The sequence below is a fragment of the Mobula hypostoma genome, chromosome 5 (genome assembly GCF_963921235.1).
Source record: "Mobula hypostoma chromosome 5, sMobHyp1.1, whole genome shotgun sequence".
In the NCBI taxonomy this organism is placed as follows: domain Eukaryota; kingdom Metazoa; phylum Chordata; class Chondrichthyes; order Myliobatiformes; family Myliobatidae; genus Mobula; species Mobula hypostoma.
The window spans coordinates 108,028,889-108,054,953 of NC_086101.1; the positions used below are offsets into that span (position 1 = coordinate 108,028,889).

The following is a 26,065-nucleotide window of genomic DNA, read 5'->3' on the forward strand; positions in this document are numbered from 1 at the left end:
AATCTCAGCCAGTTAATGGGAGTGCGCAGGCGTCCTCCTGGTTCCCAGCGGCCCCCGCGTGGCGTAGTCCTCCAGTTTCCCGGTATTCCTTCTGGCCGGCTGAAGATGGCGGTCGTGTTGCCGATGATGGGGCGGATTTATGGATCGGCGCTGGAGTCCACACAGTGCTGCTCCAACCTGCACCCCGACTGGATGAGGCAGGAAGTCAGTACGGGGGTGAGTACGACACGAGTATAGACGATTGGTGAGGGAGAGGACCCACACGCAAAGCCGCAGCAGAGCAGGAGGCCACCCGTCTCTACATGTTTAATAAAACGAAGGGGCCGGGGGCTGACCGATTTTCTCTCTCGGCCCCCTTAATTTGCCCATCTCAGATGATCAGATTGAGCTTCCACAGACTTCCAGGTTAGCGAATTGAATGAAGAATTTGTTTCCCTATCTCGGTCTCTTTATTTTGAAGCCATAGCCTATGAATCTAAACTATTCAGCCGGAGAAACAATCTCCCTGCATCCTGCCTGTTGAAACCCAATCAATTGCCTCTTTTTCTTCTAAACGTTTGCCACCAAGTTTCCCCTGTTCTCATTTATTTGATCCACCTTGCTTTTCTGGACTTTGCTGTCTCCATAATCACTGACTGCTTTTGGCAAGCCCACAGATTTGCACAGCAACCACAACTGTTATACTTTCACCCTGGCGCCTGACAGGGCAGCATACTCCTTCCTTTGTCTCTGTCACATTTGTTCTAATGATGAGGCCTTCTGCTCTGGTGCCTCTGAAATGTATTTCTTCTTCCTAAATGTAACATTCCTCTGCCACAGAATATTGGAAACTCTCATCCGCATTTTCACAATTTCCCACTGGTCTGTTCGTACATTCATCATGGCCTAGAACAAAGAGTTCCACGGTATTTGCATTCACCCCATCAGGTTGTTGAGGGGTAATAACTGTTCCTGAATTTGGTGGTGTGAGGCCTGAGGCTCCTGTACCACTTTCCTGATGGCAGCAGTGAGAAGAGAGCATGTCCTGGGTGGTGGGGGTCCCTGATGATGGATGCTGCTTTCCTGCGACAACATTTCGTGTATATTTACTCAATGGTTGGGAGGGCTTTGCCTGTGATGGGCTGGGCTGTATCCACTACTTTTTGTAGGGTTTCTCGTTTAAGGGCATTGGTGTTCCATATCAGGTTGTGAAGCAGCCAGTCAATATACTCTACTCTGCACTACACAGTGGATTGTCAAAGTTCACTAGGGATTGTACACTGTTTGTCAAAGTTCTGGATGTCATGTGAATCTTTGCAAACTCCTAAGGAAGTAGAGGTGCTACCGTGCTTCGTAATTGCAGTTACGTGCCTGACCCAGGACACATCCTCTGAAATAATAACACTGAAAGTTTCTGACAGTCTCTAGCTCTGATCCTCCACTGAGGACTGGCTCTCCTGCAGTCTATAATCAGCTCCTTGGTCTTGCTGACATTGAGTGAGAGATTGTTGTTATGACACCAATCAGCCAGATTTCCAGTTTTCCTCCTGTATGCTGATTCATCACCACCTTTGATTCGGCCTACGACGGGGCGTCGTCAGCAAGATTGAATATGGCATTGGAGCTGTGCTGAGCCACACAGTCACGGGTGTAAAACGAGCAGAGCAGGGAAGCAAGCACACAGCCTTGTGCACCTGTGCTGATGGAGATCGTGGAGGAGATGTTGTCAATTCAAACATACTACAAATGAGGAAATCCAGGATCCATTGCATAAGGAGGTATTGCGGCCAAGGTCTTGAAGCATATTGATTAGTTTTGAAAGGATGATGGTATTGAATGCCGAGCTATAGTTGTTGAAAAGCATCCTCATGTATGCATCTTTGCTGTCCAGGTGTTCCAGGGTTGAGTGAAAAGTCAATGAGATGGCATCTGCTGTGAACCTGTTGCTCCAGTAGGCAAACTGGAGCGGATCTTAGTCACTTCTCAGGCAGAAGTTGATATGTTTCGTTACAACCTTCCAAAACACTTCGTCACTATGGATGTAAGTGCTACTGGATGATTGTCTTCAGACAGGTTACCACATCCTTCTTCGGTACCGGTATAATGGAAGCAGGTGAAGGCCTCCCCATGTGGGAGATGTGTCATTGCTGGAACTGTAGGGGTGCTGCAGCTCAAGAGCTGCTGCTTTGATGCTGGATGTCTTTTTGTTGAAATAACTACCAAATGCAGTGAAACAACAGATGGGAACAGCTTTAGTATGACTCAGTACTCCTGGAGAGAAGTGAAGAATATACACGTGATGTTTAACTTGGAAATCAGGATCCCTAAGCATCATAAATTCAAAAACAAACTCGGAATATCTACAGTTGACATTTCAGGCCAAGACCCTCTTCCCCCTCATTCCCACACCACCTTATTCTGACTTCTACTCCCATTCTTCCCAGTATTGAAGGAAGGGTCTCTCCATAGATGCTGCCAGAGTTTCTCCAACATGCTGAGTGTGTTGCGCTGGATTTCCAGCATCTACAGATTTTCTCTTGTCTCTTAATAGCCAACTGTATCCATAGAGAAGGGGTTCCCAACCTTTCATTATGCCATGGACCAATAACCATTAAGCAGGGGGTCTAGGCTGGAAATCCCTGACGTAGATAGATCTGAGATGTGATGGGTAGAGGTTTGATTGTAATCCATGCGAAGTAAATCAGAGAAGTGGATATTCACGGGAATATTCTATGGGGGCCTGATGTGATAGATCCTGGTTTTCAATCTCCTCTTGGGAGAAATCGAGAATCAGTGATTATTGTTTCAGAATAAGGTGCAACCCATTTAAAGTGGCAATTTCTTTTGAAGGATATAAATGTTTGGAGTTCTCTATTGCAGAGGTTGTAAAGGCTGAACTACTGAAAGCATTCAGAAGGCAGTGTAAACTGTGAGTAATGTGGACCAAGCAGAGTAATGCAGCTGAGGGGAAGGTCCAGTGATCCATGACTTTGGAGCAGACATGAGTGACCCATGGCCAACTACTCTTCCAATTTCAACTTCTAGTTTATTGTCATTCAACCACCAAACAAAACACTGCTCCTCTGGACCAGGGTGCACGACACAGAAAATATAACTCACACACACACAGCACATAAAGTAATATAATTACCAGAAATAAATTAACAAATAAAAAGGTGTATTTACATTGCAAGTTAAAAAATAAACAGTACAACGCTACATTTGTGATGAGACCTGAGTAGTGGCTGGGAGTTCCGTCGTCTCAAGGCCTGGGGAAAGAAGCTGTTTCCCATCCAAACAGTCTTTGTCCTAATGTTGCGGTACCTCTTGCCTGATAGTAGAGGATTGTTGGAAGGATGGAACAGATTATTGACAATGCTAAGGGCTGTGTTCACAGCACTCCTGATAAATACCTAGTGTGGGTGGAAGAGAAACTCTGATGATTCTCTCAGAATTCCTGGCAATCCTTGGCAGGGTCTTTCAGCCAGATGCCTTGCAATTTCCATCCCAGATGGTGATGCAGTTGGTCAGGATACTCTTGATGGTGCTCCTGTAAAGATTAGTTAGAATGGGGGAGGTGGGGTGGTATCCTCGCTTGCCTCAGTCTCCTCAGGAAGTGGAGATGCTGCTGTGCTTTCTTGACTAAAGAGGTGATGTTGAAGGACCAGGTGAGGCGAGTTCTTATGCAACTGAATATAATTGTATAATGGTTGACTCTTTACTTTTAATTCTTGTGTGGTCAATGTTGTGTGTGTTTCCTTTGTAAAATCCGGCTGTTTTTTGATGCAGACAACTATTATGGCAGTAGAGTTTGACGGTGGTGTTGTCATCGGGGCAGACTCAAGGACCACAACAGGGTAAGGCCGTCATTTCAAACGTTGTTTGTAATAAGAGTCATTCTACTCTTTAACTGTGTAAATTTATCCTGTCCTTGAGGCATTGCTTTGCTCCAAGATGAGTGCTTGAAACCTAAATAATATCAGAAAGTAAAGATGATGTAAGTGGACTCATAGAGCACAGAAACAGGCCCTTCTAGAATTTGAACCGTCACTATTAAACGTTATGGCACAGAAAGGGAATTTGACTCAGAGTCTGTCACCTGATAGGCTCATTGTCATGGCCTTTCTTCGAGGGCATGCAAATTATTCTCTCAAGTGCCGACACAATTCACTTTCAAGGGCACTGATATCTTCCCAGCACCCCTACAACAGTAAGTTCTAGACCGTCACCACCCCTGGCATAGTTTGGCCCAAATTCTAAATCTTTGCCCCAGTCTTTGGACCACCCCAAAATGAAAACAAGTTTTGCTGCTTAAGTCATGAATTTATACATACTTCTATAAACCTCTCAGCTTTCTTCCCCCACCGAGTTGACCCCAGTGTAGTCAGCTTAACGTTACAGCTGAGATATCTCACACTTTTAAGTTCAAGGTAAATATATTATCAAAGTACGTTCATGTTACTTTACACAACCCCCAGATTCATTTTCCTGCAGGCATTCACAGTCGAACAAAGAAATACAATAAATTAAATGAAGAACTACAAAGCCAATGTGCAAAAGAAGACAAACTGCAAAACAAAAAAACTAGTAAACAAACAATACTGAGAGCATGGGTTGTAGAGTCTTTGAACGTGAGTTCAGGAGTTGTGGAACCAGTTCAGTGTTGAAGTTGTCCATGCCGGTTCAGGAGACTGATGGTTGTAGGGTAACAACTGTTCCTGAACCTGAACCCCACCCCTCCCTCCTTCTTGATAGCAGCACAGCAGTGAGAAGAGAGCATGGTGGGGGGGGGGGCTCCATGATGATATTTTGTAGAAGTTCCTTGTAGATGTGAACAATGGTGGGAAGGGCTTTTCAGTCCTTTTAGTAAATCTTTTGCAGACCTTAAATTCTTCTTAAAGTTACATGACTAATTAGAGTGAAAATTGGGGGGGGGGGAATTATTTTTACATTTAAATGGGGCATTTAAGGAAGGGTGTAATAATATAAGAAGCAGTTCAGAGAAGGATTACTAGATTGACTCCTGGAATGGGTGGGTTGTTTTATGAGGAAAACTGGATTGGCAAGGTTTATGATCACTGGAATTGAGAAGAAGGACAGGTGATGATTGAACCATACAAGATCTGGGGGTACATATGGATGGGATATTTCCTGTTGAGGAAGTCTCAAATCAATAGTCACTGTTAATAAAATGTCCATTTAACACAAATTACTCAATTCTTTTTAATGAGGATTGTTAGAATTCAGAACTCTCTTCCTCAAAGGGTAATGGATGTGGTCTTTGATTTAGAATGGTTAGATCAATACTTGGTAACAAGGATGATAAGAGCAGTTGTAACGAGGAGTTGAAATGCTGGTCAGTTTTGCCATATTGAGTAGTGAAGCAGGATCAAAGTGCCATAGTGGAATACTCCTGATCCTTACATTTAATCTTTATCTGTACCGTGTACTTCCTTTCCCCCAAGTGCATTGTTACTTTAACCAGGTGTACCCAAGAGTTCTTGTGCATAAATACTGACATATTCAGGCTGTATTCATAAGGATAAACTCTAGTGTTTATGGTTGGGTTGAGTTGTTCTCTAATCTTGGCAATTTATTTGCACATGTTTCATTACCATGCAAGGAGACATCGCCAGTGCACTGTTGACTGTGCTGTGTCCTCCAAATGCTTGGCCTTTATATACTTTTACATCAGCTGATTGAACATAATTTTGGAAACTCCATTGCGACATGGGGAGGAAATCTGGTTGCTGTATGGCGAACTTAGTGTGCTGTGGTCAGAAATTTTGGTCGCATCAACTCATAAATAGAATCAAGGTCTATGTTTTTGTTTATAGAATTCACCGAAAACCATGCTTCTAGGAATGCTTTTGCATGCTGCAAGTTTACTTATGCCGTGACTTTCACTGATGCCCTGTCAAATTTGTGCCCCTCTCGATCTTCATGTAACAATGAAACAGATTTTAGGAAGTAACTGAATGCCTTGATCCAAAAAATGGAGGGAGCAAGAGACCTAATATTTGAAACTGCAAAACATGTGATTGAGCCTTCAGGAATATAATCAGGCAAAACAGTAAACCACATCAGGAATGGACAAGCTATTACCTCAATGTTTTCCGGGACCTTGGTAACAAATGCAAATGATTGTTTATTTCCTGAAGGTATTTTACAGCAAGTATCATTTTATTTTTATAGATCGTACATTGCAAACAGGGTCACGGATAAACTGACCCCTATTCACGACCTCATCTTTTGCTGCCGCTCAGGGTCGGCAGCTGACACCCAGGCAATTGCAGATGCAGTGACTTACCAGCTCGGCTTCCACAGGTCAGTCTGGCAAAATGCTGCTCATATATTCGGCAGCAACTGAAACATTATTTGTTAGAATGATTAGTGAAAATTTTTTGATAACGATTTTCAACTGGAACTAGGCTTCAATATCTAGTAGTCCCAAGCCTCTTGTACAAGCTTATTCTGTATGAACTTCAGGCAGTTTCCCTTCTATTCCCTAATCATTTGATAAAATGTCAATGAGTGTGATGCTCAGAATAGTTCCGCTGAATGAAGAGGTTCTTCCTCTCTATCTACAGTACAACGCAAGGTCTTGGGTACATATATATAGCTAGGGTGCTTAAGACTTTTGTACAATACTGCTGTAGTTTTACATATTGCACTGTACTGCACAAAAAAAATTCAATATACATGTGAGTGATGATTAACCTGATTCTGATATGAGTCTCTATCGTGGACTGAGGGTGGGAAGGGGCAGGGAGGTTAAATCCTTGCTGGAAAAAAAGAAAGAGAGAGGGGAGGGAGCAGGAATCATCGGAGAGACATTCTGTAATGATCAATAAACCATTTGTTTGGAATCAAATGACCTTGCCTGGGTATGTGTGCACCCGAGCCAACCTACCACCCTGGCACTCCTCTGCCACCTGTCCCACACCCCTTCCGTTGTGCTCCACCCTCACCATTCCCAACAGACTTTGCTCCCGCCAGATTTACAAGCGCGCTGTCCATGTTGACAAATACCGTACTGTGCAAGTGCTGTGTCTTGTCCCAGGCTCTTGCTGCCTGTTTGTGTTGTGTGCATCTATGGAAGCTGTAACACTTCTTCTCTGCTTCCCTTTCTTCACAGCATTGAACTCGACGAGCTTCCACTGGTGCAGACTGCTGCCAATTTGTTCAAAGACATGTGTTATAGATACCGGGAGGAGCTGATGGCTGGGATCATCGTTGCTGGCTGGGATAAAAGAAATGGTGGACAGGTAAAGATTGAGGGGATTTAACTGGTCATATTATATCATCACTAATATCAAAAATCTAGTTTATGAGGCCGCAAAGTTTCCTCCGTCACCACTTGGCCATATTTAGCTTCAGATTAGTCCTACGTCAGTCATTGTCCCTCTAATTTGTAATGACCAGTGTGTGCAGAAATCTTGTGCTGTACAACTTTTTGCCTGGTGACAACATGTGCGCACTGAATTTTTAAGTGGAAGTAAACCTGACGCAATTCTAAGGATAATAAATTACCAAGTCCAGTAGCTGCACATTCCTGACCTCTTGAACTTTCAGTGGAGCAGTTTCTACTGTTTCATTACACTTTAAGTGAACTAGCAATTCTGTTGTGCTTTACACCTTTTGCTTCTGTGAAATTTGACATAGTGAATCAATAATTTCTTCAATAAAAACAGTATAAGTAAGCCAGTTCTAAAATCTGCAGGCAAATCATCACAAACTCCACACTGCCTGCATCTGAAACCGGAAAAGGAAATGTGATTGTGTACGATCATGAAATATGCTTACACGCTAACGAGATAGAGGGTGACAACCTTTTGTGCACAGTTTAAATTCCTTTGAGCGCTAGTAGCAAAAGATGTGTGTGCGCACACACCTTAGAGGAACATTGGTGTCAGTCCTTTATTGTTGGACTTTTTCAATTTGATTTGGGAGTCCCTTCAGAATGTTTCTGGCATTGATCCTGTGGTAGCTAAAATTAAAGGTAAATGTGGGGCAGATATTATCTTCCTATTTTGTCTTCTGGCGTCCATCCATCAAAGTCTTGATGAGGACAATAGAAAACTCAAAAGTTGGCCTCTGCAAGATGCCAAACTCTATTCAGCCCATCCCAAGCAGTGAGCAGATCTAAAGGTTGTTGCTCCCAGCTCAATCACGGGACTTTCATATTGCAGTGCAGTCACATTTTCTTACAGCAATTCTTAATCACTGACATTCATTGGCTTCAGCCATTGATAATTCTGCAGCTGAAATCAGAATCAGATTTAATATCACTGATATATGTCATGAAGTTTGTTGTTTTGCGACAGCAGTACAATACACAAAAAAAACTATAAATTACAATAAGAACATATGTTTGTTCATTATGTGCCATGCAGTTTGACATGGGCGATCATGGTCTTTCCATGACTGATTGTTCTTGGCAAATTTTTCTACAGAAGTGATTTGCCATTGCCACCTTCTAGGCATTGTCTTTATGAGATGGGTGACCCCAGCCAGTATCAATACTCTTCAGAGATAGTCTGCCTGGTGTCAGTGGTCGCATAACTAGAACTTGTGGTATGCACCAGCTGCTCATACGACCGTCCACCAGCTGCTCCCATGGCTTCATGTGACCCTGATTTGCAGGGATGCGGGGGTGGGGGGGGGCGCTACACTTTGCCAAGGGTGACATATAGGCCAGTGGAGGGAAGGAGCAAGCACCTCTCACCTCCTTTAGTAGAGACGTGTCTCCACCCCATTACCCAAAGAACATATATAAAAGTTAAATTAAATTAGTCGTGCAAAAAGAGTAAAAGGAATAACGAGGTAGTGTACATGGGTTCATTGTCTGCTCAGAAATCAGATGGCAGAGGGAAAGAAGCTGTTCATGAAACATTGAGTGTGTCTCCTCAGGCTCCTGTACCACCACCTTGATTGTAGTAATGAGAAGAGGAAAGGTTCTGGGTCATGGGGTGTTACGGGGAAGTAGATTCACGGATTTGATGAGAGAAGATGCTGATTGTGAATAAGCATGTTAACTATTTACAAGACAAACAGTGAAGCACTCAGCCAGACATCTAAGTCAAACAAGCAGTTATGTAGGCCCTCTAAGTTAGAAGACCACAACACTACACAGTCAATAACCTCTTATACAGATTCTTATCTAACCTTGAGTGCCCAAAGTGGCAGGAGAAAACAGACACTAACCATACCACACCGTGGCAAATACTAAACTTGAGTGTGCAAAGGCCTTCTGCACTACAACATATGCCCCCTCCCCCCACACACACAAACTTTACCATTTCCGTGGCACACCCTGTCTGTCTGGTCCAAGGTGACCTGAGAATGAAAAAGAGAGAGCATGCTTACTGTGTGCTAGATTTAAACCCCACCATCACCATGATGTCTTCAGCTTCACAGAAGCCAGTGCAAGAGGCTGTAGTGCTCCTTACATGGGCCAGTCCCCGCCTCCCATGGGGGAGTGGCTTTCGATGAGCGGCCAAGTTAAGACACTTACTACAACATTCAACCCCCTGAAAGTCACAGCACCGAGTCACTCATCCGCAGGCTAGTATAACCCCCGCTATACTACACACTATACTACAAACAAGACATAACACAATAATACCCAGAATTATCAGCACACCAGTTACTACCCAGTCTGTTAACAGTAGTCTACCAGCCTCCCTGCATCCCAAAAGACCAACTCTTCCCCCCGGCCCCCAAACCCCTGGGTGCAGTTGTTCTGAAGCAAGCCCTCTACTTTCCTGATCTTATTTACTGAGTGCTGGATATGATCAGCCAAGTGAGCAACATTTCCTGACTTGTCAGTGATGTAGGTGCAGTATTTCTGACCAGGTGAAACCTTTCCCAGTGAGAGGGTAGTGTAAGGCCATCCAGTTCTGCAAGGCAACCATTTGAATAGCCATCACTTCGGCTGATACTCAGGTGGGTGCATCCTCCATGTGCTTCAGAGCTGTGGTCTTCTCGTTGGCCAATGCCTCCATCTTGCTGTGCGCATCAGTTCCCAGGTCAGCTTGGCCATACCATACAGGGCAAAGGCTATCACCCAGAAACTTCCTGCCTCTGTGATATGCCCTTTACTGCGCTGAACTACATAAGCAGGGTGCTCGTTCGGGCAGTGTATATGTACGGTATCGGAAGATGTACCATCCCATGTGAAGCCACAGCATTCAGTACGTACTATTTGGTGTCCGGGGGGTGCCCACCTCCACGGTAGCATTCAATGTCAACATAGTCATCCCAGGATACTGCTCCCGCTCACACTGGCTATACCCCACTGACTGGTTCATTGTGCCACCTGCACCAACACTCCCTGTTGGGAGAGGGATTACTGTCCGAGTTGGGACCTTGGGGTTAGACAAATCATGTTTAGGGATGTCCTTAAAACACTTACTGCATTGGCATTACTGTGACAGAAGTTCTTTAAGACAGACCATTCTCATACTATGGGGGGAGGTTGGCTGTATTGAATACTCTCTCCTTGCTTCCCCCAAAACAGAATGTCAAAGCTGATTAACTGGACAAGTTCCTCCAACAGTTCTGTTTGTTATTGGAGAGGATTGGTGTCAGCAGCAGTGCGATGGTACCCTTACGCAGTCTGAAGCATTGGTGTGGTCTCATATTCGTACATGAATGTGTTGTACGATCTCACAAGGACCACCATCATCGCCGTAAGCAGCTACCACTTTGACATTTTGTAACATGGGGAGACACAAACACTCTCTCCTTCAAAGTTCAAAGTGTGTATACATTCCACAACCTTGAGATTCATCTCCATACAGGCAGCCACAAAGCAAGAAACCCAAAAGAACCCATTAAAAAATATTTGACGAACACCCAATGTGCAGAGAGAGAGAAAACAAAAAGTGCAAATAGCATTTAAAATGCAAGTGAGACCTCATCATGAAGCCCAGAGCAGGCCACAGCCTCAGCTTCGGTTCATCATGTAGCAGAGTAAAACATTGTGGAGTGGGGACCAGCCAGAGCAGGCCCACAGGCTTGGGCTCGATGCAGCAAAAAGGACATGTCACTCCTGCTTCCCCTGGTAACACTACACACCACATATTCTCCAGTCCAAGCACCACAATCTCTCCCTGCTCCAGTGGCCCCTAAGGTGGCTGCACCCAAAATTTCTGGGATTCCTCTTTGAGGTCCTCGCGACTCATCACATCCATAACATCTCTCTTTGGCATGTTAGACATGTCCTCCTATGTGAAGACCGACACAAAACAGTCATTCAAGTCCTCAGCCACGTTAGACACCTTTTTCAGCTTAATTTTTTGATTTTATTTTATTTAGATATATATTGTGGAATAGGCCCTTCCAGTCCAATTGGCCACGCTGCCCATTTACACTAGCCTAATCACAGGACAATGTACAATGACCAGTTAACCTACTAACCTGTACAGCTTTGGACTGTGGGAGGAATCCCACACATTCACGGGTGGAATATACAATCTCCTTGTAGGGGGACTCAACACCCTGAGTTGAAATAGCATCATGCTAACCTCTATGCTACAAAATGTTTTATGATCTGTTTTAATATTTTGTGCTAGTTTCCTTTCATGATCTGTCTTCACACTTATTGCTTGCTTAGTGATTCTTAGTTGGTTTTTAAAAGTTTCTCACTACTCTTGGTGACTTTGTATGCATGAACTTGTGTTTGATGCCTTCTGTTTCCTTAGTTGTGTCTCCACCTTTATTGTTCTTTCTTTTAACTGGTATATACTTTCGTTGAGCTCTGTGAAAGTCTTCTACTGTTCTTCATTTGTCCCATCGTATAGCCTGTGTTCCCAGTCTATGCCAGCTGCTCCTCCCTCATCCCATTGTAGTCTCCCTTGAATAGGCATAGTGCACTGATTTTAGATTGAACTATTGTACTCTCCACTTGTATGAGAAATTCAACTGTGCAGTGATCACTTTTTCGGAGGATCCATAGCTACAAGCAACATTAGCTTTACCTGGCTTATTGCACAGGACCAGATCTAAGATAACATTTTCCCATGTAGGTTCACTAACCTGCCCCTGTATAGAAACACCAGTGCCCGTGAATGGAAAACTATAAGAAGTAGAGGTTACAGACCAATCCATCATGGTTACAGCCCTCCCCACCATTGACACATCTTCATGAACTACTGTTACAGGAAAGCAGCACCCATCACCAGTGACCTCCACTATCCAGGCCATGCTCTCTTCTCACTGCTGTCATCAAGAAGAAGGTACAAGAGTATCAGGACCTACACCACAAGGTTCAGCAACAGTTACTACTCCTCAATCATCCAGCTCTTGAACAAAAGGGAATAACTTCACTCAACTTGTAGTAATGTGGAAACTAGCACAGATCCTAGCCTAAGCATGGGACAACTTACAATGATCAATTAACCTACCAACATGCTGTTTTCCGGCTGCTGCCATCAGGAGGAAGGTACAAGATCTCAGACCTCACACCAGCAGGTTCAGGAACAGTTATTACCCCTCAGCCATTAGGCTCTTGAAACAGGATAACTTCACTCAATTTCACTTGTCCCATCATTGAAATGGAGTCACTTTCAAGGACTCTTCATCTCATGTATTGTTTGTTTATTATTTTATTTTTGTATTTCTATTATCAATATATCTATTATCAAATAATGTATAAATGATACAACCTTGAGATTTTAAAAATGCAAACAACAGGAATTCTGCAGATGCTGGAAATTCAAGCAACACACATAAAAGTTGCTGGTGAACACAGCAGGCCAGGCAGCATCTCTAGGAAGAGGTGCAGTCGACGTTTCAGGCCGAGACCCTTCGTCAGGACTAACTGAAGGAAGAGTGAGTAAGGGATTTGAAAGTTGGAGGGGGAGGGGGAGATCCAAAATGATAGGAGAAGACAGGAGGGGGAGGGATGGAGCCAAGAGCTGGACAGGTGATTGGCAAAAGGGATACGAGAGGATCATGGGACAGGAGGTCCGGAAAGAAAGACGGGGGGTGGGGGGGGACCCAGAGGATGGGCAAGGGGTATATTCAGAGGGAGAAAAAGGAGAGGGAGAAAGAATGTGTGTATAAAAATAAATAACAGATGGGGTACGAGGGGGAGGTGGGGCATTAACGGAAGTTAGAGAAGTCGATGTTCATGCCATCAGGTTGGAGGCTACCCAGACGGACTATAAGGTGTTGGTCCTCCAACCTGAGTGTGGCTTCATCTTTACAATAGAGGTACAGAAGAGGTAAAGTAGAGGTTTCTACCTCCTACCCAAGATCCACAAACCTGCCTGTCCTGGCAGACCTATTGTCTCAGCTTGCTCCTGCCCCACCGAACTCGTTTCTGCATACTTCGACACGGTTTTATCCCCCCTTGTTCAATCCCTTCCTACTTAGGTTCGTGACACTTCTCACGCTCTTAAACTTTTCGATGATTTTAAGTTCCCTGGCCCCCACCGCTTTATTTTCACAATGGATGTCCAGTCCCTATATACTTCCATCCCCCATCAGGAAGGTCTCAAAGCTCTATGCTTCTTTTTGGATTCCAGACCTAATCAGTTCCCCTCTACCACCACTCTGCTCCGTCTAGCGGAATTAGTCCTTACTCTTAATAATTTCTCCTTTGGCTCCTCCCACTTCCTCCAAACTAAAGGTGTAGCTATGGGCACCCGTATGGGTCCTAGGTATGCCTGCCTTTTTGTTGGCTTTGTGGAACAATCTATGTTCCGTGCCTATTCTGGTATCTGTCCCCCACTTTTTCTTCGCTACATCGACGACTGCATTGGCGCTGCTTCCTGCACGTATGCAGAACTCGTTGACTTTATTAACTTTGCCTCCAACTTTCACCCTGCCCTCAAGTTTACCTAGTCCATTTCCGACACCTCCCTCCCCTTTCTAGATCTTTCTGTCTCTGGAGACAGCTTATCCACTGATGTCTACTATAAGCCTACTGACTCTCACAGCTATCTGGACTATTCCTCTTCTCACCCTGTCTCTTGCAAAAACGCCATCCCCTTCTTGCAATTCCTCCGTCTCCGCCGCATCTGCTCTCAGGATGAGGCTTTTCATTCTAGGACGAGGGAGATGTCTTCCTTTTTTAAAGAAAGGGGCTTCCCTTCCTCCACTATCAACTCTGCTCTTAAACGCATCTCCCCCATTTCACGTACGTCTGCTCTCACTCCATCCTCCCGCCACCCCACTAGGAATAGGGTTCCCCTGGTCCTCACCTACCACCCCACCAGCCTCCGGGTCCAACATATTATTCTCCGTAACTTCTGCCACCTCCAACGGGATCCCACCACTAAGCACATCTTTCCCTCCCCGGCTCTCTCTGCTTTCCGCAGGGATCGCTCCCTACGCGACTCCCTTGTCCATTCGTCCCCCCCATCCCTCCCCACTGATCTCCCTCCTGGCACTTAACCGTGTAAGCAGAACAAGTGCTACACATGCCCTTACACTCCTCCCATACCACCATTCAGGGCCCCAAACAGTCCTTCCAGGTGAGGCGACACTTCACCTGCGAGTCGGCTGGGGTGATATACTGCATCCGGTGCTGCCGATGTGGCCTTTTATATATTGGCGAGACCCGACGCAGACTGGGAGACCGCTTTGCTGAACACCTACGCTCTGTCCGCCAGAGAAAGCAAGATCTCCCAGTGGCCACACATTTTAATTCCACATCTGATTCCCATTCTGACATGTCTATCCACGGTAAAGATGAAGCCACACTCAGGTTAGAGGAACAACACCTTATACTCCGTCTGGGTAGCCTCCAACCTGATGGCATGAACATCGACTTCTCTAACTTCCGCTAATGCCCCACCTCCCCCTCTTACCCCATCTGTTATTTATTTTTATACCCACATTCTTTCTCTCACTCTCCTTTTTCTCCCTCTGTCCCTCTGAATATACCCTTTGCCCATCCTTTGGGTTCCCCCCCCGTCCCTTCCTGGACCTCCTGTCCCATGATCCTCTCATATCCCTTTTGCCAATCACCTGTCCAGCTCTTGGCTCCATCCCTCCCCCTCCTGTCTTCTCCTATCATTTTGGATCTCCCCCTCCCCCTCCCACTTACAAATCTCTTACTAACTCTTCCTTCAGTTAGTCCTGACGAAGGGTCTCGGCCCGAAACGTCGACTGTACCTCTTCCTAGAGATGCTGCCTGGCCTGCTGCGTTCACCAGCAACTTTGATGTGTGTTGCAACCTTGAGATTTCTTTGCTTACAGGAAGCCGTAAAGCAAGAATTATGATAGAGCCCAATTAAAAAAATAAAATCACCCGACACGCGGAGAAAGGTGGGGGGGGAAGAAAAGCACAAATCATGCAAGCAATAGAAGCAAGTAACAACATTCTGAACTAGATTGAGTCCTTTTGGTTTGGAATTTGCACAGCTTGTTGACTTATGCACTCTATTTGAATGCCTAAGTTGGGTGGTCTTTCATTGATTCTGTTATGGATTTATTGAGTATGCCCACAAGAAAATGAATCTCAGGGTTGTATATATGCACGTTGATATAAATTTACTTTGAACTTTGAACATGCTGTTCAAGAAAGCTATCACAGATGCATTCTATGTAGCCCCTAAGACTGCCTCGACTACCTTGATTCACCCAATCTGTGTAGGAGCTTTGAGAGCTTTGTAGTACAGAGAGACCTAGGGATACAGGTGGTGACATGTGTTCTGTTGTGAAGAATGTATTTGGCAGATTTCTATTCATCGAGGCATTGAGTTCAGGAGTTGGGATATCATGTTGCAGCTACACAAGTCGTTGGTGAGACCACACTTGTGAGCAGTTAATGATCAGGCCCTTCAGCCCCACTTGTCATGCTGATCACAGTGCTGACCATAGTACTCACCAAGTTGGTCCATATCATGCAAAGCCCTTCCAATCCAAATACTTATTCAATTGACTTGGTATGAAGTGAAAGGGAAGATTGGTAGCTTGGGTTGCTTGCTTGTTTATAGGGTTGTTCGCCGATTTGAAGGTTGGGTCGCAAATGTTTCTTCACCAGTTGTGACATCATCATTGCGCAATTGAGTGTTGTTTCTGCTGAGAGCTCAGTTTCTGTTGGTCCGACTCATCGTTCTGATTGGTTGGCTGTTGTGTTGGCCACTAGTTCCCGGCCAACCGCATAGCTGGGTGATCTCTGCTGTCCCGTATCCCTGGTTATCGGTTGTTGTGAGCGTTGGCTTCTCAGCTGTCCACAGCTCACCCCTCTGCCCCGATCCCACAGGCACATTGGTTTGTAAATTGCGTCCAGTGCAATATGTGTAGAGTCTTCCGTTGGGAACCAAGCTCCTAAGAATTCTCTTCATTTCTTGTATATTCTTTTGACTTTTGTATATTGTTCTTGTATTTGTTCCAACCTCTTTCTCTCTCGCTGTCTCTGGCAGCTGATTGCATATATGCATTGGCCTCTGCGTGAACAATTGCCCTTTAGGCTCCCTCTTAAATCTTTCAGCTGCCACAAACCTGTGTTGTAGTTCTGGTGAAGGTGTTACTCCTCTGGAGTGGTGTGGAAAAGAGGATGTTTCTGGGACTGGAGGCCTTGAGCTAGAGGAGAGGATGGACTTTTTCTTTGGAGCGCAGGAGAATTGAAAGGTGCCATTACAGAGGTTTAAAGTCATGGGGAGCCTGGGTAAGATGGAAGGTTACAACAGTTTTCCCCAGACCTTTCTGTGACCATCCACTCTGTAATGTAGGGCAGGTTAAAACTAGATGCTATAGATTTGTTGGAGAGGAGGGGTGGCTTTTAAAGCAGATCTGAGGAGAAACTTTTTCACAGAGGGGGATGTATATGTGGAATAAGCTGACAGGACGATGTAAAGGTGAGTGCGATTATATTTTAAAAGAAACATTTAGGCAGTTACTTGGATAGATAATATTTAGATGGTAATAGGCCAAATGCAGGTGAATGGGACTAGCTGGGATAGGTATCTTGGGCAGCGTGGACAATTTGGGGTTAAAAGGCCTGTTTCCATGCTGTATACGGTACTGTGCAAAAGTCTTGGGGATGTGCATGTGTGTACGTACACGCACATCACACACACATACCACCCACGCACGCACACCACCCACACGCACACACACCACCCACCTGCATGCATACACACCACCCACACGAACACACCACATGCACCACCCACACACACGCACCACCTACACACACACACGCACACACCACCCCCACACGCGCACACACCACCCCCACACACGCACACACCACCCCCACACGCACACACCACCCCCACACACACCACACACAAACCCCCACACACTCCACACACACCACCTCCACACGCACACACACCACCCGCACACAACCCACACGCACACACCACCCATGCACACACACCACCCACGCACACAACCCCCACGCGCACACGCACACCCACACACGCCACGGACACCCACACACGCACACCACCCACACACACACGCATACAGTCACACACACGCGCACACTAACGGACACAAACACACACACACGCACTATGTATTTATAAACTATATATAACATATATAAAATAAACTATATATATATAATGTAGTTTATACATACAGAGTCTTAGGCACCCAAGCAATATATACGTGCCTTAGACAGGGCAAGTTTAACACAAGATCTTGAAAGAGGGTTGATGCTGAACAGGGGTGAGATAACAATATATCCATACAGAACATAACGAACATCTGTAATTTATTGTCACAGAGGCTGAATTTATTTGAGCAAGAGACAGATTTTTAGATGCAAAAGGCATCGAGGAGTACGGGGAAAGGGTGAGAATGTGTACGATAGTAGGGGTCAAGTTCAAGTTTGTTGTCATTTCAGCTGTTACATGTCGACTGCCAAACGAAACAACTTTCCTCCCTACCAAGGTGCACAACATGGTACATATAACTCTCACGCACAACACATAAGTAATATTACCACATACAAATTAACGTATTATAAGGTGCAGTTGCAAGTTAAAAAGTAGAGAGTGTAACACTACTGGCGATACATACGTGATGAGACCTGGGTGGTGGCGGGGAGTTCAGTAGTTTAGTTGGCCTGCTTCCCATCCTAATAGTTTTTGTCCTTGTGCTACCATACCTCCTGATGGTGGGGGAGGTGGGGTGTTAGAGGTTGTTGGATGGGTGGGAGGGTTCATTGACAATGCTAAGGGCCCTGCATATGCAACACTCCTGATGAATATTTGGTATGGCTGCAAGAGAAATCCCGATGATCCTCTCGGCATAAGATATAGGAGCTGAGTTAAGCCATTTGGTCCATCGAGTCTGCTCTGCCATTTCATCATGGCTGATCCATTTCCCTCTCCTGCCTTCTCCCTGTATCCCTTCATGCCCTGACTGTTCAAGAATCTATCAACCTCTGCCTTAAATATACCCAAAGACTTGACCTCCATAGCCATCTATGGCGATGAATTCTACAGATTCACCACCCTTTGGCTAAAAAAATTCCTCCTCATCTCCATTCTAAAAGGATGCCCCTGTATTCATTCTAAGGCTGTGTCCTCTGGTCTTAGACTCTCCCACCATAGGAAACATCCTCTCCACATCCACTCTATTGAGGCCTTTCACCATTCAATAGGTTTCAATGAGGTCACCCCTCATTCTTCTGAATTCCAATCCGTGGAAGCCCAGAGCCATTGAGCATTTCCCATGACAAACCATTCAATCCCGTAATCATTTTCGTGAATCTCCTTTGAACCCTCTCCAATGTCAGCATATCGTTTCTTAGATGAGGGGCCCAAAGTTGCTCAAAATGCTGCAAATGGTTAATAAAGCTTCAGCATTACATGCTTGCTTTTATATACTAGTCAGCTGGAAGTGAGTGCTAACATCACATTGCCTTCCTAACCACTGACTCAGCCTGCAAATTAACCTTTAGGGAATTTTGCATGAGGCTTCCCAAGTCCCTTTGCACCTTAGATTTTTGAATTTTTTCTCCATTCAGAAAATAGTTTATGCTTTTATATCTTCTACCAAAGTGCATGACCATACACTTCCCAACACGGGTGTTCCATCAGCAGTCTTGTAATCCTTTGTAGGGTCTCACAGTCTGATGCCTTGCAATTCCCTTACCAGACGGTGATGCAGCTCTCAATGGTGAATGGCAGAGTTGACTCCGATAACTGGCTTACTTTTACTCCTTTTTTTTTATTTGTTTGTTTTTAAGAGAGCATCAAATGGTCACCAGTGCTGTGAATTTTTAGCATTTGGTGAAGGGCAGAGGTATGTTGCATGATCTCATTCTTGATCTGAGTGTGGGTTGCGTTTGAAGAACAATGAATCATGTTGTCTGTGATTCTAGGTGTACACGATCCCAATGGGTGGGATGATGGTGCGGCAGCCATTCTCGATTGGTGGCTCTGGAAGTACCTATATATATGGATATGTTGACTCCAGCTACAAACGAGAAATGACAAAAGAGCAGTGCTTGGACTTCACGGCAAATGGCAAGTACACACTGAATGCTGAACGTCTCCTTTCATATCTGATCAGTCAGAGGGGTTAACGTTCCCATGTAAGGGTAAGAAGCAAAGCTGGAAAATTTATGAAGCTTTGATTAACAAGGGACATTGGAGGTTTAATCAGCCAAAGGAGAAAGCGTACACTCAGTGGCCACACTATTACTTACCTCCTGCCTCCTGTATCTAATAAAGTGGCCACTGAGTGTACGTTCATTTTCTGCAGCTGTAGCCCATTCACTTCAACGTTTGACATGTTGTTCATTCTGAGATATTCTTCTGCACACCACTGTTGTAAAGTGTGGTTAATTGAGTTACTGTCACCTTCCTGTCAGCTTAAACCAATCAGGCCATTCTCCTCTGTCCTGTCTCATTAACAGGGTGTTTTGCCCACAAAACTGTCACTCGCTTTTTTTTTGTTTTTTTTTTGCACTATTCTCTGTAAACTCCAGACATTTTCCCAATCTTTTTTTATCCCATGAGCCAGTCTCTAGAGACTGTTGTGCATGAAAATCCCAGGAGATCGGCAGTTTCTGAGATACTCAAACCATCCCATCTGGCATCAACAATCATTCCACAATTAAAATAACTTAGTTGACATTTCTTCCCCATTCTGATGTTTGGTCTGAACAAGTGAAGCTCTTGACCAGGTCTACATGCTTTTATAGCATTACATAGGAACTTACAAAGGTTGATTGGGGTTTGGGCCCCTAATTTAAGAAAGGATGTGTTGGAATTCAGAAGGGCAGAGGAGGTTCACAAGAGTGATCCTGGAAATGAAAGAGTTAACATATGAGGAATGCTTGATGGTCTGGGGCTGTACTCACTGGAGTTGAGAACAATGAGGGGGATCTCATTGATACCTATTGAATCTAGGAAGTCCTAGATAGAGTGGATACGGAGGGGTTGTTTCCTATAGTGGAGGAGTCTGGGACCTGAGGGCACAACCTTAGAATACAAGGGTGTTCCTTTAGAATAGAGGTGAGTAGGAATTACTTTAGCCAGAAGGAGGTGAAGCTGGGAATTCATTGTCACAAACAGCTATGGAGGCCAAGTTATTTAAGGCAGAGGTTGATAGGTTCTTGATTAGTAAAGGCATCAAATGTTATGGGGAGAAGGCAGGAGAATGGGGTTGAGAGGGATAATAAATTAGCCATGATGGAATGATGGAGCAGACTTGATGAGCCAAATAGCCTAATTCTACTCATGTCTTTTGGTCAACCTCTCTAGCCAATTACATTTCCTCGTCTCATTGGGACAAACCTATCCAGAAACCAATGTAGGTGCTCCCTAACTAACCTCCACATTTCTGCTGTTCATTTCCCTGATAACATGTTCCCAATTTGTGCTCCCAAGTTCCTGCCCGATACCAATGTAATTAGCACCCCCCCCCCCGACTGAACACTTGCCCATATCGTCGTTGCCCTTGGCTATGCTAAAGTCTCTGTCTCTAAAATGCTTGCCCAATGAGAGGTCTGTCACCTGACCAAGTTCATTGCCCATTACCAGATCCATGGCCTGTCCTCTTCTCTAGTCACTGCATACTGTCTCAGTAGTCATTCCTAGACACACCTAATTCTGCCCCAGCTGAATCTTCTGCACTAAAAAGGTGCTAATCAGTATTAGGGAAAGTAAAGTCACCCATGACATCCACCCTGTTATTTTAGCAACTTTTCAAAATCTGCCCACTTATCTGCTTCTTGGTAACCTGGTGGGGGAGGGGGTATAGAATACTCACAATAGTGATTGCCTCCTTCCTATTTCTGACTTGCCCCACAGAGACTAGATGATTTCCCTGCCCCTACTCTTTTACCTCCCTCCCTATCCCCTTCACAATACCTCAATCCTGAAGTCGTGCCCTCTCGTCCTAGACTCCCCTACCATGGGATATAATTTTGCCATATCTAATTTGTTCAGGCCTTTTACCATTCAGAGTAAGATTCTCACCCCCCCCCCCACCCCCCCATTCTCCTGAACTCCAGGGAACACATCTCAAGAGCTACCAGATGTTTCTCATACGGTAACCCTTTCATTCCTGGAATCATTCTCGTGAATCTTGTCTGAACCCTCTCCAATGTCAGTATATCCTTTTTAAAATAAGGAGCCCAAAAGCACACAATACTCCCAATTGTGGCCTCACGAGTGCCTTATAGAGCCTCAACATCACACCCCTGCTCTTATATTCTATACCTCCAGAAATGAATGTCAACATTGCATTCGCCTTCTTCACCACCAACTCAACCTGGAGGTTAACCTTTAGGGTATCCTGCAAATGGACTGCCAAGTCCCTTTATATTTCTGCATTTTGAATTTGCTCTCCATCTAAATAATAGTCTGCCTGTTTATTTCTTCCACTAAAGTGCATGACTATATACTTTCCAACATTGTATTTCATTTGCCACTTCTTTGCCCATTTTCCTAAACTATCAAAGTCTCTCTGCAGGCTCTCTGTTTCCTCCACACTACCTGCTCCGCCACCTGTCTTTGTATCATTGTCAAATCTTAGCCACAAATCCATTAATCCCATAGTCCAAATCATTGACATACATCGTAAAAAGCAGCAGTTCCAACACCGACCCCCGTGGAACTTCAGCCAGCCAGGATAGGATCCCTTTATTCCCACTCTGCTTTCTGCCGATCAACCAGTGCTCCATCCACGTTGGTAACTTCTCTGTAATTCAATGGGCTCTTATCTTGCTGAGCAGCCTCCTGTGCGGCACCCTGTCAAAGGCCTTCTGAAAATCCAAGTACATCGCATGCACTGCATCTTCTTTGTCTATCCTGCTTGTAATTTCCTCAAAAAATTGCAGTCGGTTAGTCAGGCAGGATTTTCCTTTCAGGAAACCATGCTGGCTTTGGCCTATCTTGTCATGTGCCTCCAGGTACACCGTAATCTCATCCCTAACTATCGATTCCAACAACTTTCCAACCACTGATGTCAGGCTAACAGACCTATAGCTTCCTTTCTGCTGCCTCCCACCCTTCTTAAATAGTGGAGTAACATTTGCAATTTTCCAGTCATCCAGTACAGTGCCAGAATCTATCGATTCTTGAAAGATCATTGTTAATGCCTCCGCAATCTCTCCAGCTACTTCCTTCAGAACCCGAGGGTGCATTCAATCAGGTCCAAGGGATTTATCCACCCTCAGACCATTAAGCTTCCTGAGCACCTTCTCAGTTGTAATTTTCACTGCACATACTTCACTTCCCTGACACTCTTGAATGTCCAGTGTACTGTAGATGTCTTCCATTGTGAAGACTGATGCAAAATACACATTCAGTTCCTCTGCCATCTCTGTGTCTCTCATTACAATATCTCCAGCATCATTTTCTTTTGGTCCTATATCTACCCTCCACTCTCTTTTACCCTTTATATACTTATAAAAGCTTTTAGTATCTTCTTTGATATTAGTTGCCAGCTTCCTTTCATAATCCATCTTTTCCTTCCTAATGACCTTCTTAGTTTCCTTCTGCAAGTTTTTAAAAGCTTTCCAATCCTCTATCTTCCCACTAGCTTTGGCTTCCTCGTAAGCCCTCTCTTTTGCTTTTACTTTGGCTCTGACTTCACTTGTCAGCCACAGTAGTGTCCTTCTTCCCTTTGAAAATTTCTTCTTATTTGGAATATATCTATCTTGCACCTCCCTCATTTTTCGCAGGAACTCCAGCCATTGCTGCTCTGCTGTCCTTCCTGCTAGTGTCCCTTTCCAGTCAACCTTGACCAGTTCCCCTCTCATGCCATTGTAATTTCCTTTATTCCACTGAAATAAAGGAACTAAAATCAACCGATTCTGCTTTGTCTATCCTGCTCTTTAATTCTTCAAAGAATTCCAACTGATTTGTCAGGTGAGATTTTCCCTGAGGAAAACATGCTGACTACGGCCTATTTTATCATGTGCCTCCAAATACCCTGAAACCACATCCTTAACAATAAACTCCAACATCTTCCCAACCACTGAAATCAGACTAACTTGCCTATATAATTTCCTTTCTTCTGCTTCTTTCCTTGTTGAAGAATGAAGTGGCAGTTGCTATTTTCCATTCTTCTAGAACCATTCCAGAATGTAGTGATTCTTGAAAGATCATTACTAATGCCTCCATAATCTCTTCAGCCACCTCTTTCAGAACCCTGAGATGTACACCATCTGGTCCAGGTGACTTGTCTACCATCCGATTTTTCAGTTCTCCAAGATCTTCTCCCTAGCAATAGCAATTTTGGCAACTTGGCACATTTCTATGCACTGACACTCTGGAATGTCCTGTGTACTGTTTCTGTCTTCCACAGTGAAATACTTATTCAGTTCATCCATTATTTTCTTGTCCTCCGTTACTACCTCTCCAGCATCGTTTTCCAGAGGTCCAATATCATACTTTCATATTCCATCTTTACCACCTTAATGACGTTTTTAGTGTCTTCTGTTGGTTTTTAAAAGCTTCTGAATGCTCTATTATCCCACTAATTTTTGCTCTATTATATGACCTCTCTTTGGCTTTAATGTTGGCTTTGACTTTTCTTGTTAGCCATGGATGTATGTACCTTGTGCCTTCTGAATTGCTTCCAGAAATTATAGCCATTGCTGCTCTGCCGTCATCCCTGCCAGTGTTCTTTTCCAGTGAATTCTGGCCGACTCCTCTCTTGGGCTTCTGAATTTACCTTTACTCCATTGTAATATTGATACATCTGACTTTAGCTTCTCCAACTCAAATTTCAGGGTGAATTCAATCATATCATGATCACTTACCCCAAGGGCTCTTTTACCTTCTGGTTTATTCTGGTTTATTGCACAGCACCCAATCCAGAACTGCTGATCTTCTGGTGGGCTCAATCACAAGTTGCTCTAAAAAGCATTTTAGAAATTCCCCCTCTTGGGATCCAGGACCAACCTGATTTTCCCAATCTACCTGCATATTGAAATCCCCCATGACTATTGTAACATTGCTCTTTTGGCCTGCCTTTTCTGTCTCCTGTTGTAATTTGTAGACCACATCCTTACTACTGTTTGGGGGGTCTGTATACAACTCCCATCAGGCTGTGTTTACCCTTGCAGTTCCTTAGCTCTATCCATAATGATTCAACGCCTCTTGACCCTCTTTCTAATGATTTGTTTTTGTTTACCAACAGAACAATGCTGCCCCCTCAGCCTTCCTGCCTGTCCTTTCAATACAGTGTGTATCCTTGGACATTAAGCTCCCAGCTATAATCTTCTTTCAGCCATGATTCTTTTATTTTTTTTTAATTTTTTTTTAAATTTTATTTTTATTTGGATAAGGAATTCACAAATATCATGTACTTTTTTCATACATATAACCTTTTCCATTTTTTTATATGTATAAAACTATAATTATTTATACATTCTTAAGTACACATTGAGATGATATAAAAGGAAATTAGACACTTAAATAGATAATTATGTACTGTGGTAATTCTAATCTATTGGGCTAAGTAATAGTATTAGTTGTTAAGAAAAATGGTAGTAATAGTTTCCATATAACTCTTCTGGACCATTTCCACTGGTCCAAAATGTTGTATGTAAGCCTATGTAACAACCATTGTAGGTGTTTATATCCTAACTTGTTCATGCTTGCTCCTGCCCGCAGACATAATTATCCAATCCCTATGTACTTATTTACTTAATTTTTTCATTTTTTATCCCTTTCCCAAATCTTACCCTTTACTTGTGTTAATTCTCTATTTTCCAAAAGAAAACAAAACAAAAAAAAAGACATTTAGACTAGGGGTGCTTACGTTAGCAATATTACTGTGTTGATGAGAAGAGCAGTATAAATCATTAGGAGAGTCATCTAAAGTCTGCTCGCATTGGGGTTATATATTCAATCCATTTATTCCAGATTTGATAAAATTTTTCTTTTTGAATTCTCAGGGAGTAAGTCAACTTTTCCATTTTAAATATTTCCAAGATAATTTCGTGCCAGTCTCCTAATGTAGGTGGTATTGGATTTAGCCACTTTCTAGTGATTGATTTCTTACTTGCCGCTAAGTGGGTCTGCAGCAACTTTATATCTTCCTTCTGTTCAAGAAACAATACATGCCCCAAATAGAGCGTCTCAAAGTTCAGAGGTATCTGGAACCTAAGTACCTTAACTAATGTTCTATGAATACCTTCCCAATATAGACTTAATTTAGGGCAATCCCAGAAAATATGAAAATGATTTGCCTCGTTGGAGCCGCACCTTCTCCAACACGTCACGTTTGTATCTTTATATTTTTTCTGATATGGGGTCTTGAAGTATCTTATAATGTTTTTCCAACAATGTTCTCTCCAGGTCAAAGAATTAGTTGAGGACCATTGAAAGCTGCAGATTTTCCCCCAAGCCTCCTCTGAAAGTACCAACCCCGCTTCTTTCTCCCACTTCTTTTTAATATACAGTGTATTTACATTTTTAGCATGGGAGAGTGCATTATATAATCGAGAAACTGATTTACTAGGTATTGAACTGCATGCCGAATTCAGAATCTTGAAAAATTCTAATTCTACTGTTGATAGGTCTGTATATCTACAACTCTGGTTAACATAGTTTCGTACTTGAAGGTACCTAAAAAAAAGTCATTGTGTTCTAGGCCATGTTTGTCCTGCAGGATTTGGAAACTTTGTAATACTCTTTTATCT

General features: G+C 43.9%; 1 protein-coding gene across 1 annotated transcript in view; it reads left to right on the forward strand.

Annotated features, from left to right (window-relative positions):
• psmb6 (proteasome 20S subunit beta 6) overlaps positions 1-26,065 on the forward strand; it is a 33,897-nt gene continuing 7,832 nt past the window's right edge. The window contains exons 1-5 of the mRNA XM_063048731.1: positions 1-216; positions 3,769-3,836; positions 6,175-6,306; positions 7,118-7,247; positions 19,283-19,427. Of these exons, the coding sequence (XP_062904801.1) occupies positions 16-216; positions 3,769-3,836; positions 6,175-6,306; positions 7,118-7,247; positions 19,283-19,427 (676 nt within the window). The 5' untranslated portion in view covers positions 1-15. The remainder of the gene's footprint in view (positions 217-3,768; positions 3,837-6,174; positions 6,307-7,117; positions 7,248-19,282; positions 19,428-26,065) is intronic.